Raw genomic sequence first — 17,022 nt, forward strand, 5'->3', positions numbered from 1 at the left:
AACTGTAGGGTGACATTTGTTTTAGATAAACAGATATCAACAACTGAATGGATCAGCTGGTGGTATAAATATTTCTCCCTGAGTTCATTAGAAGAGTGTGAATGTTTCCCTGATTTAGCCAGACCAGCATGGGGGTGTGAATAGGTAGCTCAGGCCAACACAGAGTATAAAAACTAAATAACTGGCAAGAGTTTTGAAGAGAGCAATGGGCTTGTGCTGGCTTCATCATACCTATTCCTTTCTGGAGACTGGGTATGCCAGTATTGTGATGGTAAGCATTACTAGAGACTGCTAATGGGAATCACATTTGTACTGTGACCCAACTGTACATTGCAATCACTCTATCGTGCTTGTATACTGATTTCAGTACACTTCTGTATCACTTCTGTAAAAAAAATACTGTGTATCATCGAATACTTTCCAATAAATCTGATTTTGATCTTTAACATTGCACCTTCTGTCTGGAATATCTGAAAGAACCTGGCCAGACAGTATTGGACACTTGCAGGGTTATAGCACATGCTAGATCAAGCATTTTGAGAATGTTCATGATGAAGTCTTCCCTCATTTGAATTATACTTCCGAATGTTTATATGTCACCAATATATGATTATTTATGATTCTGTTGTTTTCTTTGGCACTTATCATAATGGTAAATCAAAGGATGGCAAAGAAACATGTTGGTTTTAGCATCATTTAGGTGCTGTACTGAATACAACATTTTCTCAAAGACTTAGGATCCATCTATAATGAGCTGGAGGACACACTTGAAACACTGTAAGGATAGTTCACCTGTATGTTTTCTCATCTAACAATAGGTGATTTATCAAAGTGATTCTGTTGAAGGAAAATAGCAAATACTGTGAATAAATTTTTATGGATTTATTGCATAAGATGATTAAAGGCACAAATGAAATTGCATGCTCTAAAGGCAGCATTAAGGCAAAATTCAGTATTTTGAGAAAACCATATTTATGTGTTAAATCAAAAATATTTTTGTGGAAGATGAAAACATTATACTTCATGATGAGGAAACTATGATTACTGTGGAGTTTGGCGTTGTAGTGCTATTAAGAGCCAACTCAGAGGCTGGCTTCAGCCTTGTGCCCCCTTCAGGCACAAGCTCCTCCCTCCCAAACTTCCCAGGGCAGAGGTTGAGCATGGCCTTGGCAACATGGTTGAGAGGACATGGATGAACGGGGTAAGACTGATGTAGACTTCATTAATCCCATTTTCTGTCTATCCAATTCCATGAAATAAGAAAAACAATCAAGAAAAACAAACCAAAACAAAACAAACTAAATAAAAACACAACTAACTAACCAACCAACCATCACCACCAATAACAAAAAATCAACAACAACAAAAAAAAACACACAACAGTATAATGGGTCAATTGAGCAAAATTTTGAATTCTGGTAAATGTGGTAACTCAGCAAGATGTCCTATATTTTACATGAAATACTTTCAGTCTTGCCTCTCACTTTTCCTGTAAGTCAGACAATCCCACTTGTCAATGTGTGGAAGCTTGTAAGTGAAGTTTACAAGAAATAATTGGTTACTTTTGAATATATGTTGCAACCTGCCCACCAAAAAAACACCTTTATATTTTTCTTTATACTTTTTTTTATAAGACGTGGGCAGATGTCATGAATCAAGCTCACTGATTAACTGCAGGTAGAACTAAGATTTTTCATCAGTTTGTATCCAGTTTAAATAGTGCCTATGACATGCAAACACTAGTTAATTTATTTTTACAAAAGTTCTTAATAGGAGGTTATTCATGGAACAGTTAATTTTGAGCACTGCGAGTTCTTTTGGATTTGTATTTCCTCCCCTAGTATGAAAAATTCATTTTCTTCTGGGTGATATACAAGAATTGTATTTGTTATTGTTTGTTTGTTTTTAGGTACTGGGATATGATAGATATTTGAGGTGTTTTGTTCATTGTTGATCTATCAGACTTTGCATGAAACTTCACACATTATTTGCCTATCAACTGTCTTTGATTAGCAAAATGCCTTTTTGATACAGGAAAATACTAGTTTTTATATAAAAAAATAATAGAATGACTTAATAAAAGGAAGAAAAATCTCACCTCTTGAAATCATTTACATATACTGTTGTTCTAAAGAGCTGTACTTTCCAAAACGGTTGATGATTTTGGTTAGGCCTATTTCTTCCTAGGGACTGCAGTAAAGAGGTGGGATATCTGGCATTTTGCACAACTAATGCACATTCAGTGGGTATCAGGTAAGCTAATTAGAAATAGAGGCTAACAAATTCAAGGCCAGCTTTGGAAAATAAAACTAATTATCCCTAAAGGGCTATCTGTTTTGAGCCTCCTGTGCATTTTATTAGCTTTTTCTTTAATTAATGAACATGATCCTCATCTACACTAATATTTCTAAATTGAGAGTCCTTTTCTTTTCTAAGTTTTCTCCTTGATATGTTTGTTTAGGAAGTGAGGAAATTTTGATAGACATTTCTCTCACAAAAAGCCAGTGTTTAAGATTCCATTCCTTGGGTTCTGAGTCTGGCTTCAGTTTGTGTTTTTTTTGTTTCTTTAAAGTTAGTGGCAGCTGAAAAGTTGGATCTATGACCTCCGTAGTGAAATCAAAGAATATCACAGTTTTTTTTTGTTTGTTTGTTTGTTTTGTTTTGTTTTCCACAACCCCTTTAATCTTCATAAAATAATGTCACATGTTCATTTTCTGTTTAAAAATAAACTTTCTCAGACATTTAAATGTATTGTAACCCACTTTTTTTTTTTTTTTTTTTTTTTTTTCCTTTTTGTGAGTTCTCGGTAGGCAGAATTAGTTTTATAGTTCATCTTACTACATTCTGTGAAAATTACTCATATTCATGATTCCACTAAAATATTTAACCTTCACAATCAGCAACAGACATCTTGAAATAACATGATAATTTTTATGTTTTAATCAAAAAAAATCTTGGACAAATTTTTAATCAAGACTGTGATACTGCTTAACCCTACCTCTCTCTGTTAATTTTAGACAGGGAAAATTTGATATCTTTTGTATTGTTGCAGGTATGAGTAACAGGACCTACAAAATTTAAGGGATTTTTAAGTATTTATTTTTTATGCTGGGAAGCAGTTTTCAGGACGGATGTAACCTCTGAGCTGGGAGAAGGAAACAAAGATGCGTGACAGATATACTGCAGGTTCTCTGGATTTAACTTACCTTCCATGACATACACAAGGTAATTGTTCTGCATATATATGTGGTAAAACCACCACAGCCTTGTCTCTGAAATGTATTTAATGATTTAGGTTTGTTCTCTGAGTAATTTTTTTTACTGCAATTGTTCTGGCCATCCAGCCTTGTGGCAGCTGTTGAATGCTAACCTCCTTTGTTTGCCAAACACTATTTTCTATTTCACAGAATCACAGAATAGTCTATGTTGGAGGAGACCTCCAAGATCACTGAGTCCAACCTCTGACCTAATGCTAACAAATCTTCCACTAAACCATATCCCTAAGCTCTACATCTAAACGTCTTTTAAAGATCTCCAGGGACGGTTACTCAACCACTTCCCTGGGCAGCCTATTCCAGTGACTAACAACCCATTCAGTAAAGAAGTTCTTCCTAATATCCAACCTAAACCTCCCCTGGCACAACTTTAGCCCATTGCCCCTCGCCCTGTCACCAGGCACGTGGGAGGATAGACCAACCGCCATCTCGCTACAGCCTCCTTTCAGGTACCTGAATTTCTGCTAAGTGCATTGGATGCACTTATTGGTCTCCATTTTATGCCACCTATACCCATTACAACTGCCCTTGTCCAAAAGCTGTCTAGTAATAATTGGGAACATAAGCACTCTTCTATCTTTTCAGAGTCCATTAACACCATGTTACCCATTTTAACAGCCTGGGAGCCATGTTACAGCTTTGAGTGGAGCTGGGCTGGGTTTGTCATCTGTTTTAGTACATCCAACTACATCCAACTTCCATTCAAGTTAATTACAAGTTCTTACTGTTTAGACTACCCTACAGGAAAAGAAAAAGAACAAAAAAAAAAAAAAGAAAAAAAATAAATAAAAGTGACAAGTAGATGGAGCCTTAGATATATGAAAAGATTGTCCTGGGCCTACTTGTCTGGTGAGGCCATTGGCCCATTGGCTGCAGACAATGTAATTTTAAAAAGCAGTACTTAAGACAATAACCCCTCAGATTTACAGGAGGGACTCCCTCCCTCCAGCAGCCTCTGAAACTAAGCCTAGGCTGACCCCAAGGCAGAAGTCCCCACATAGAGACCAGAACATAATTAGGATATGGACAGTGCAGTGGCTGGAGAGACCTTTGGGTCTATGGTACTGGTCTAAACTGGGCTGAGGGGCTGAGCAGTGGGAATGAGAGATGTACAGACATCACAGTATAGCTCTCCATCACATGTACCCATGCTGCTTTGTAAATAAATTGTATAATAATGTGTTGTACTGAGGGATGCATCACCCCACTCCACTGCCAATAACAGAACACACAAGAGAATAAAACATCAGCAAAGTAACCTCACGAACAAAACACTAATTACTTAACTGAGTAAAGTTTTTTGAAAATCAAACTCTGGAAGGAAAACTAATTTATTATTTTGATAGCTATGATCCCTTCAAAGTTTATTTCCTGATAAATTTTCTTAATTCACATAATTTTTATTTCTAGTATTACATTTATTATTCTGTCCTAGTAATCTACCTGTCTCTGCATATCTGTGTTAAAGAGGGACTGGATAAAAGAGGGACTCTTTCTACTAGATAGTCCCCTAGGTTGGGAATAAAAGTGTTTTTTTTTTTTTTTTTTTTTTTTGTTTGTTTTTGTTTTTGTTTTTGTTTTTGTTTGTTTGTTTGTTTGTTTTAGCACTTTTGTTTTTTTTTTTGCTAATTTCCATCACTTTGAGCAGAATACTAAACTTGAGATTTAAGTCTTTCTCAAAGGTAATATTCTTCAAAAAAATTTAGCTTTTCATAAAATAAAATAAAATTAGTTCTTGTTTTAGCAAGTGTCTTCTGGAGCTGCTCTGTAACCACATGTACTATGGATAATATGAAATAACTCAATTGGAATTACTGTGCTTTTATGCCACTGAGGACAGAGCCACATTCATTTTGTCATGTCATGAACTGTACTAAAGTTAATGCGACCATATGGAGTGCTTCACTTCAGTCCAATGCCATATTTTTGGAACACAGAGTAACATTTGTGGTGATTTCTACCTGTTTAGACAATCACTAATTCTGCCCCCTCACTCAGCACCTCTGTACAAGATTTGGCAGAGAAATGTGAAAAATAAATAAATAAATAAATGTTTTCATTCTCTGAATTGTTAAGAAATGTATAATCTCAGATCCAACTGCCATATGGGTATTGTTTTCCTTCTTGGACTCAGCTCTATACTAATAAGGTTCAACGGCTTTTAGTTGTTTTAGAATAAATGCAGAGTAAACTTTCACCTGTTACAAAATACCATTTAGACATTCACAGTGATTAATTTTCCTTGTGTGAAACAGAGATGCTGATAAGCATCTTGATGCAAGGTTAATTTATTTGAGATTTAGAATGGCATCCAATGCCATTCTAAATGCATTAAAATGAATCCAACTATCTGTAAATGTGATTGAAACTGCAATCAACTCTCGTGTTTGCTACTTACTTATCTTTTATGACAAGCTTTGTATTTTAACAAAAAATATTTCTATGACTCTAGGTAGAACTTCTGTGGAGGTCTATATTATGTAACTTATTGTATGTTTTCTTTGCAAATTTACTTAATATTGAAAGGTACTTCCAACCAAACTTTGTTTAGAAATTTCTGTATGCAATTAGTTCACTCTTTATTGAAGATCCCTTCACTAACCACAAACCTTCCTATTTTATACACAAATAAATAATCTAGCAATAGGATTATTTAATCTCATTTTATTTTGCCACTACAAGTAGAAATTAATTTAACTGAAAACAAAATTTTATGAGTGTAGTGTTATAGATGAGGTCAGAATCAAGTTCATAGTTAATCATAGTAATAGTAGGCTTATCTGGCATTTCTTACTTAATAAAGCATGTTTTCCAGTTGAACATACCTTCCATGATCAGAGAGATTAACAAATGTCCAAAAACATTTTGCAGACTTTTAATTAAAAATGCCTCAATCCATTTGGTATTTAGGCACCAGAAAATGTGACAGCTAATGTGACAGATAATACTTGTTATTGACGATGCTGTGGATGTATGACAGAAGTTGGAATGAACATTTATTAAAAATATTTTAAAATAAAAAAATCCTTAATTTACAAGTCATTCTGGACAGTGGTGTAAGTATTCTAGATTTCTACCAGGAGTGTACAGTTATACCACAATGCAAAGCAAATCTGTGTATGGTGAGGCACAATATAGGGTGAGAAATGTGGAAGCCCTTGAGTTGTGTGTTATCAATAAAAGTAGGACTGGAGATTCTGAAATTCAGAAGTTCTTTTTTTGTCAATAACGAAGAATGGAAAGTCTTTCAAGGTGTTAAGTAAAGATCCCAGTTAGTTTATTGGAGAAATGATGAAAACCATGGTGTTTTTTTGTTTTTGTTTTTGTTTTTGTTTTCTTCTATTCACGCTTAGAATTGTGCACAGGCAGCAATTTTATTGTTGATAAATAGAATTTTGTATTTCACTTGAGGAAACATACAACACAGCATACTGGCAAATGCCACAAGGTAGATGAATGAAGGCATAACTTCTCTATTCCCTTATCTAATATTTATGCTTAACAGTTGAAAACCAAATGATTCAGTGTTAAAACTAACATGGGCATATGTAATAAGAAATTGTAACATTTTAGTCTGAAGAGTTTCTTTTTTTATTCACTAAACTACATCATTGCTCCCACAACTTTGAAAAATTAAGGAAGCTTCAGGTATTCCATGACATGTTTTCTTTGACTTAAATGAGAAATTGGGACCATTACAACATAGAAGGCAAAACTACCGTGGACAGGGAGGAGAAATACCAAGATTGTCAGATGCATCACCTCTGAAGAATCCTTTAAAAACAAGACTTACCTTGCCCACATATTGAGTATCTGGACCTGTGTATTCCTCCAGCAAGAAGAATTGATTCCACATCCAACCACGCTTGGTGCGGTGCAGTGTTTCTCCATCATTCCCTGATAATCCTGTTACCCTTTCACTTTGTGAGTGCTTGTTAGTCCTTTTTTGTGATGGCAACATATGAACAGCATGAAGCATACAGCTCCAAAGCAAAACTGTCAAGAAGGAGTAAGTCCTCATCATTTACAGAGATGCTGTTAGACTCCACTTCTCTAATAATTCAGCAGAACAAAATTTTCAGAAATCATATTCCTCATGTAAATAAGACCTAGGGGACAGAAATATATATATATATAAGTAAATGGTAGTAATCTTGTTTCCCTGAGGCTGTAGCCTTAAGGAAACAAATAAATCAACAGCATAATGATCATGACAATGATCCATACATATTACATAAAACCATATGAATGAAGACCAGTTTTAGATTCAAACATTTCTAGAGACAATTACATGCAAGAATTAATTACACATTTTAAAGCCAAGTCCTTTAATGTCTCCTTTATCTTTTTTTATTATTATTATGATTATTTCATCTTCTCACACTGAATATGAACATTAATTTAAGACATAAGTTGAACAAAATACTTCTCGATCAGAAACCTTTAGCTATCAGTTACATCTTGAGATAATGAAACAGTCAGAAATCTTCCAACCTAATCTCTGCCAGCTCAGTCTGATGCCATCCTCTCTTGCTATCTGTTCAGAAGTTTCTGCAAATATGTATTTTGTTATTTCATGATTAATAAGAAATACGAATACATCTCATTTTCTGCACAAAGGAGCTCATGATATAAAATGAAATTTAAAGCATTATTGATGCATTCAACAGATATATTGTACAAGAAAAAAAAAAAAAAAGTACTATTTAGATAAGTTTATTTTCATAGGAATATTGCTGGGGTTTACAAAATTCTGCTTTGGGGACACAATAGTGCATTTGAAGTGTATTTCATTTTTTCCTCTCTGGAATGAATGAGAAATTTCATGACATGAATTATTATTATTATTATTATTAATTTCTGAAACTGACACTGTTTTTTTTTTTTTTTTTTTTCTGTAGAAGTTTGTAAATAATAACTTTTAATCCAAAACAAAGTGTTTTTATTATTATTATTATTATTATTATTTTATTTGTTTGTTTGGTTTGTTTTTTGGAAAACCCATACTCTTGATTTGGCAGTGCAAGTGAAATGCCTGATGTCTCAGTCTCTTCCATAACCTAGGTTACCTCTCAAGCCTGCTTTTGTTTAAGGATATTAGTTGAGCTGCTCTGTATTACAGAAAACCTAGGAAAACAGTTCAGCAGCAAAAATATAGCTTACTTTGGGAAGCTGGTCCATGAAAAGTGATAGTAGAAAGGGAGCATAACACCAAGAAATTTTAGTATATTGAATGTATGAAATTATTATTATTAATAATAATAATAATAATAATAAAAATAATAAAATACATCCCTATCCTGCTTTCTCCCAAAACCCAACCTTACCAGAAGCTACTTTTACTTCGTGTGTGTGTGTGTTTCTATATAAAAATGTAGAAATTTATGGAAATAAGATGTTATTGGTGAAAATCATTGTTCAGTTGAGAAAGTAAAGTGTTTAGTGTAAAACATTTAGTGAATTGTACTCAAAATGCCTTAATGATTACATAGATTGAATTGTGCCCTTGTGTGGAGTTCTCCTTAAAATTATGATATTCTGTAAGGTCTCAGGATCTTAACTAGCAGTCCTAAAGAAGGATCAAAGTCTTAGCATTTTAGCAATTTCAAACAAAGTTTAATCTAAGCAAGAAGTGAGGGCTTGGAATATTTATAACTTTCTAACATCGTGTTTAAAAACAATAAATCTACAATTTAATAGGTGACAAATTTATGTGGAAGATCATAGATATAATGCAGAAAAAATGTCTATTACTTCACTTTAATTGAGGAATCAAAGCACAAAGTAAATTAACTCTATTTGTGTAAAGTAATGCATTATGTAGATCTTGACATAGATTAGTGGATGTGTTTTCTTTGAATTCTGTAGGTATAATATTTTATTATTATTATTATTATTATTATTATTATTATTTTTCCTTTGTAAAGCTAAATATATTCCTGTTGGGAACATGGGACCAAAGGAGAACCCTCCTGTGGCTAATTCAATGTCAGTAATTTTTGTTGTTGTTTAGTGCTAAACATGTGATATACATGATGACATTACCTTGTGTTTCAAGCTTACTAGATAAAAATCAAAAGAGATTTATATATATATATATATAAAACTAAAAACCAACACTACCACAACAAGTCCAATCTTTTATCCTGATTTTAATCTAAATTTGGTTCTTATAATATCCCAAATAATTGAGTATAGGCTGAAGTAGCATTTATCACTAAATAAAACTATTTATCAATGTAGCACATAAAACACGGTAATCTCATCAGAGGCAGATTCCTCGGCCTCTTCAGACTTTGTGAATACCTGGCTGACATATAGAATGGAAGTAAAGTAAATAGCAACAGGAACTACATTTGAAAATACTGCACTCAAAAGGTAGATCTTCTATTTTGCAAAATGGCTCTAGTCTCCCGTTTTCTGAGAAATCTTGCTTGATGTGTACTCAAGCTGTGCTTGCTCTATCAGGGGTGCATTATATTACTTGCTTGTTGGGCTGTAGCCCAATAATTCATCTTGTATACATTCTGAAGTATAAAATATGCAAATATTCATATTGATATAATTTTGAATTTGATTGCTTTTGCTTTAGATATGAGTGATGTGTTGCAACTTAGCTAAACTATATGTTTTGATGTGTTTAAATCACTATTGATTAATTTCTCTAATTTCTTGGAATTTATCAGCTCTTCTGCATAGAAAAAATCTTTGACAACTACACATGTACAATTTTACTAGATAATGAATCTACGTAACTACTGAAAAACCTAAAAAATATATTTTATAAAACCAGTAAGGCTTGGAAGACTACTAAGTTAACAAAAAAACAACAAATGGTTTTCTCTTCCAAAGTCATTATTTAAACAATTAGAAAAATCTAACACTCAGATGATTTATTTTATTTTATTTTTATTCTTTTTTGAAACAGTACTAGTGGAAGGGAACATCAATATAATTTCATGGGGTCATTTAGAGATTTGTGATTGCATATTTGGTTTTGTGATAATTTCAGATGGAAATAGAAGTGAAAATTTCAAATGTTTCACTTTCACTATTTCAGAATTAAATATTTTTAATCTCCCCAAATTCTCCCCATTCCTTTCTTTTCAGCACCTACTTGCTGTACTTATTCAAATGCATGAGATGCTTATACTAGTCCTTTCATAGTCATTGGCTTACATATCTCACCTGGTAGTCCCCTGTTCAAGTGGGTCAGGGGTTGTGTTCAGAAGACTCAGCAGGTGTAGTTTAATGCTGAAACTAAGGATTCTGTCATTATCTAGAAAAGCAAGAGCAACTGTCCAAAGGACCACAGTGTGCTGTGTACAGATGCTTTGAACCCACTATAAGCAATTATTTCTTTACAAATACTTTTAGCGTACTTTTCTCCTAGGATGTATCTAGGTTCCCATATTTTGTCCCAGCCCGTTGAGACTGTTCAAAATGTATGTTTTTCTGTGTAGTGCTGCCCTCTACTGATTGCCTTCCTAATTAGCAGAAGGACTTCATGTCAAGGAAGACAAAAGCCTGCTTTTGGAATGACTGGAAAAAAATAAATAATAATAATAATAAAAGATTTTATATTTCTCATTATTTCCTGCTTTTGATTTTTACAGTAGTAGGATGTTCTAGCTGTAAAGAGAAATTTATTAGGCTGTACTAGTCTGGACCTGCTAAACATTATGGAAAAAAATTATTTGATTTCTTCTAAGAGGAGCAAAAATGTTAGGTCTGAAAACAGAGAGCAGAATTTTTTTTTTTTTTTTTTTTTTTTTTTTTTTTGTTCTCGGTAAGTGTTTTAAATTATATATGCTATATCTCTTAATTCACCTCTGCTTTCACTATTTACACTGTTCAACAGTCAATTTATTTTTCTTGTTAAAAAATGGAAAAATATTTTGCTTCATAGGTACATTGAAAACTATTTAAGATGACCTAATCCTATATTAAATATTTTAATGCTCCAGACTGTGGAGAACTTTCATTCTTTACCCACTTTAAAAATCAGAGAATCTGAGTGGACTTGATTTTTATATTTTGAGGGATCCATGGTGGCCACCTAAAATCATTACAGTCTCTCCTTGCAGTAAGGACTCTGATATCAGAATCCTACAAGTGTTCCAAGTAAATGAATTATGTCTGTATGAAAGACAGGATTCTCCTGAGCACATTAGCAACTGAAAATAAAATAAAATAAAATAAAATAAAATAAAATAAAATAAAATCATTTTAAAGTCCTAAAGTAAAATATTCTATTTAGATTCTTAAGGTGTAGTGTGAAATAAACCCTGCTGCGATCAATAGCAAGGATTTGTTAGCAATGATGCCAATTTAAATGTTTCTATAGCAATTGCCATGGCAATGTTTTTAATTAGTGCAGCACAGTTACTCACAAGCATGACATGAAAAATGCTAACCTTCAGCAACTTGATGATGTATCCGATATTAGTTTGTATCATTTGTTAATAGTGAAGTAAAATTCTGTTTTTAAAGACAGAAGCTGCAGTGCTCATTTATAACTAAAAATAGCAGAGTTAACTGTGGCAGCAGTATTTCATTTTGCTCTCTCCAGTCTTTAAATAGAAAGGATGCAACTTATGTTCATGGTGAGCCATACAATTTGTAAAACAAAAATATGTATTTAAACAAGATATAGTAAGTGTAAATCTTCTGTAACCTGCATGCATGGGAGTGGTTTCATTGACTTTGGCTGTTTCTTCTGCAGATAAAATATCAGAATGTAGCTTTAATCTACTGAGCCTGAATACTAAGAGCAGTGAAGCTGTAGTAATGCAGACTATACAAGAAACTGCACACGGACAACAATAATATCCAGACGTAGCTAGAGGCCAGATCTGTGCCACTTTAGGTTAACTTCTATTGCTTCTCTGACTAATTAAAAAAAGCACAGATATGTGTATACATGCCATCCCTCCAACTGCAGCACTCAAATGTTCTCTGAGTGCACTGAACCTACAGAAATGAATACAGACTGTAGATATATCATTGACAGCTGACTTTTAAAAAGCAAGCTCTTTTTGTTTCAATCTTCCTAATTTTTCCTTTCCTCTTCCCTCTTCATAAGTAAAGATGGGTTTTCTTCATAGGTAAAGATGGAGTTGAAGGCAACATTGGAAGGACGAAAATAAAACAGCCAATGTGCATCTTGACTATGAACTCCTGACACTCAACCCATGAGATTCAAGTGTTTTCATTTATTTCTCAGAGAACGGAAATATCTTATGAGGGATCCCAAGCACGTAAGGGACAGATCCTCAACTGATGAACATCCATTCCTTAAATACTCAGATCACACGTAGATGCAGAAATGAGTGTCTTACTAAAAAAGAAAAAATCCCAACACAGCAACTGCCACGGCAAATCTTTCAGAGCTGAGTTTCGGAATCACTTTTTGCCCAACCTTTTTTTTTTTTTTGGGGGGGGGGGGGCGGGGCGGCCCGGGAGTGTTGATCCATTCAGCTGTTTACATGATGGAGACAAACTCAGCTGAAAATTTTGCAAGGAAACAGCTGAAGACACTTTTTTATGCCTGGGACACCAGTGTGGGTTGCCTTAGCTACACAAATCAAGTACTCACACGTAGATAAATAAAGTTGTAGGTAACATGAACTAATAGTAATTTATATTGGAATGGCTATTGAGTTAATGTATTCAGGAAATTGAATCTATGGATTGCAGGTGCATTATAATAAACATTAATCTTCCTGAGACAATAGAGAGAGAACATTTATTTTAAAGTTTTGACAGCCTCTTGGGCACATACATTGGAGACTCTGGTCCAGATTCAGACCAGGCTTGAGCCACCCTCTCTACAGCACTCAGAGTGCGTAATGCCAGCCCTACAAGTGGGTGGATCTGGCAGGAGAACATGTTGATTCATGTCTGGACAACTCCCACTGGCAAAGATTCATGCAGAGACACAGCTGCCAGTTAAAGCAACTCTCCCTGGGTGGTGAAAATACCATCTGCCCTTCTCGGGAGCAAATCTCTTCTGAGGCGCATGTGAAACACTTTCTGGCCTATTTCTCCCCACCCATCCTCCTGTCAGTTAGTGAATGAAGCCTGCAACATTTCTGACCTATCCTGTAAAAGGGTCTCTTACTTCTGAGCAATGGTATTCAATCAGGCTGAAAAAAAGACTTAAAAAATATCTACTCCTGAGGCAGCAGCTCACTGGATTACAAAAGCAAAATGTGTATTTTCACATTAAAAAAAAAGAAAAAAAAAAAAAAAAAAAAGAGAGAGAGAGAGAAGAAGAAGACCCTTTTTCTCCAGTAATGATCCTTTTTACAGGATCTGCTTTTCATCAATATGAGGGGAACTAAGAAATAGAACACTTGTAAACCCTTTATGCTAGGCCTTTTGAAGATCTTCCTTTGATCTTTAGTATCGATTTTTCTCCACAGGGAACACATTTCACTCTTATCATATAATGAAGCTGCATTATATGTTTTTATACCACACCTTATTTACAAATGAAACATATTCATGATTTTTAAAGAGTAGCCTTCAGAGACAGAAGGAAAAATAAATACTGTCATCAAAGCAAAATTATTATCTCTGCTTCACTTTTGGAATTGACTATTTATTCAACACAAGTCCTGTCATTCATAAACTGTTTGTCTTCACTTTGATATTGACATCCTGCACTGTTTAAGGCATTTTTTTTTCGTAAGCAACATAACCTTCTATCTGCCATACACAAAGCAGTGTCTGGAGGTTTGGGCCCCTATCTTCCAGACACATCAATTCTAATCAGTCTCCCTGCATGAAGCAGATGAGATTCACCTATGGCAGCACCGTTAATGATGGGACATACTTACCCATTCTCCCGATAACTGGGACTACATGCTTTTGCCAAATGTCTCTTTCTTGCTGCTTATTACTCAGCAGTCTACTCCAATCACACAGTTAGGTCCTAATGAAGCAGTTTGAGATTCCACGTCAGATACCTCCTACCTCTGCATATCTTCACAGCATAACACATAGCTGCATTTTCTGAATCTACAGCCTGTATAATGGCCCAAGAGGTTGTAACAAACTAGAATTTTTTGGAATGAAGAATAAATACCTTCAAGATAGAATTTCCTTTTTTTTTTTTTTTTTTTTTTTTTAACACTAGTGTCCCTCATTCTCCTTTTTGACTCATGCATATCTGAGTCATTAGAAACATTGTTCCTATACAGAAGGATAGTGAGGATCAGATGTAATTACTTCTTGCAAGGGAATATATGTTCACTTCTCTGAACTGGAAAAAATTAAGTTGCTGACCAATTAGATGTAGTTAGCAGATTTGGACTGGTAATTGCAGCATGTTGTTTCTTTCTGAGCAAACTGAGCAGCTGCTGAATGCTGTCATTTATGAGAGCTCAACCCCTTTTATACCCTTCTGCTATCTCCAAGGAGAGTATGAAATCAAGAAAAAATTCATCCTCATAGCTGAACAGGCCTCTTGTAATCACAGGAATTTGTGCACAGAAATAATGCATAGGTTTAACACCATTTGTTAATTCATATGAAAAAGAGTCTGACACAGCTGAGGCTTAAGCCTGTGTTTCCATGATAAACACATTCCAGTACCTATGACTGTTATTCTACAACTTAAAACTTAGGAGTAATAGAGATCTCAGAAATGTTACATATGATGGCTTTTCTTTTTTTTTTTTTTTTTTCTTTTTTTTTCTTTTTTTTTTCTAGGTCTGAATCTCATTCTTAAAAAATAAACACCTCCTTTAAAAAACAAACAAACAAACAAACAAAATTTTTCATTTGCTTCTCATTGAACTTTGTTAATGAAAGACAAATGCAAAACATGAGCAAATTCTCAGCAACAGTTAAAAAATATATAAAAATAATAATGAAAAAGTATTGCTTATTCTCAGCACCTTGGTAGTCCAAGATTTCTTCTTCAGCAACCATGATGCACATTCATGGTAGTATAAAAGCATGGAGAAGCATATGAAGCATATAATGATTTTTCTCTGTGTGTTTTCCTAGTCTCTAAATATTAGGTATTTAGTAATCCTCAATAAATTCTCTTTGTCACAGATTTCTTGACCTCTGCTTTAAAACCACCTAGATTATAGGAGACACAACATCCCACAAAACAGAATCACAGTTTAACAATCAGTTGTAAGAATAACTCCTTATCATACCTGACGGCTTCATTAGAGAACTAGTCCTGTCATTGGAAGCCACAGTAAATAATCATTTTCTCCTCGCTCTCTCTGCCATTGATGAATGCATTGACCTGTATCAAATTATTCTTCAGTTGTCTCTTTTCAAAGATGAACAGTTCTGGAACTGCCAGCTTAGTCATTCCTTCTTTGGAAGCCATGCCATACTTTTGATTGCACCTGTAGCCCTCTGAATCTCTTTCAGTTTTATGATGCATCTTTTGAGGTCAGATGGTACCTTTTGTTACAGTATTCAAGCTGCAGGAGGTTCATGCATGTATAGACAATCACTCAATCACATTCTTTACTTAGTTTCATCGTGACACATAACATTGTTTCCTCTTTTGATTGCTGCAGAGCTCTGGGCTAATATCCTGGTACTATCTATTGATACATTCAGGTGTTATTCCCAGATAGTAATAGCCAGACTGACATTTTAAGACTAAGTTCTGGATTTTACCATTTATGTGGCTTTACATAACTTTGTAATTTCATCGTAAATTAATCATCTATCATTTTGATATCCAGTATTGCAGAGGCTAACAATTTTACCAACAAACTACAACAGTTACTAAACCACTGCAAGGTAGAGACTGATTGGCATTATGTTAGATTATGTTAGAGACTGATTGAATTATGTTAGTATAGTCGTAGCTATAAGATCCTTTCACAAGCTTTTGCAAAGGTCCTTCACCTTTGTTATGCTGAATATCTCTTGAAAATTTTTTTCACCTTGATATTCAGAACTGTTTTATTTATATGTTGAACAGTGCTGTGCTGGCCCCACTATGGATCCCTGTGTAACACTGAAACAGATCTAATTTCAGTGTTAAAATCTATAATTTACTTCTTCCTGCTGATTCCTGTCATTTAATCAGTTACTGGTATATAACCTTCACTTCCAGTTCATGGCTATTCAAGAGCCTTTGGTGACTGACTATGTCAAAAACCTTCTAGAAGCACTAGATAATATCAAATAGGTCACAAATGCTTGGTAACTCTTTCAGAGAACTCCAATGAATCTGTGAAGCTGGACTTCCCATTCCAAAAAATCTATCCTGACTTTCCAGCACTATGTCATGTATCCACCAATCATATCCTTTATAAGAGTTGTTAATAATCAACTGATATGGGCATCAATCTTTGTCCCCATTAGAACTGATATATATATATATATATAAAGTTGGCATTATATTTGAACACCTTGAAACTCTCAACTATCAAGGAAGTTGAGGTACAAGGTTATAAAGAATAATGAATATTTCACTAGTCTCAACACAGATCTTTTAAAATTCTTGATGTTCTGCCATTTAATACCATTTGAAGTCCCACTGTACTGAAATTAGATCTTCTAATGAGTCCCTAGTTAAATAAACAAACAAGAATGAAAGAAAGAGGGAAGGAAGGAAGGAAGGAAGGAAGGAAGGAAGGAAGGAAGGAAGGAAGGAAGGAAGGAAGGAAGGAAGGAAGGAAGGAAGGAAGGAAGGAAGGAAGGAAGGAAGGAAGGAAGGAAGGGAAAGAAAGAAAGAAAGAAAGAAAGAAAGAAAGAA

At 34.3% G+C, this 17,022-nt stretch overlaps 1 protein-coding gene across 3 annotated transcripts in view; it reads right to left on the minus strand.

Annotated features, from left to right (window-relative positions):
* The window catches only part of CDH9 (cadherin 9), a 101,491-nt gene that overhangs the window by 65,331 nt on the left and 19,138 nt on the right, over nucleotides 1-17,022 (minus strand). For 2 of the 3 annotated variants that reach the window (XM_035318095.1, XM_035318094.1), the window contains exon 2: nucleotides 7,069-7,384. In XM_035318095.1, the coding sequence (XP_035173986.1) occupies nucleotides 7,069-7,299 (231 nt within the window). In that variant the 5' untranslated portion in view covers nucleotides 7,300-7,384. Of the gene's footprint in view, nucleotides 1-7,068; nucleotides 7,385-17,022 lie in introns of those variants that run through there. The other variant, XM_035318096.1, reaches the window with a different exon arrangement.

The sequence above is a fragment of the Oxyura jamaicensis genome, chromosome 2, assembly GCF_011077185.1.
Source record: "Oxyura jamaicensis isolate SHBP4307 breed ruddy duck chromosome 2, BPBGC_Ojam_1.0, whole genome shotgun sequence".
Taxonomy (NCBI): Eukaryota; Metazoa; Chordata; class Aves; order Anseriformes; family Anatidae; genus Oxyura; species Oxyura jamaicensis.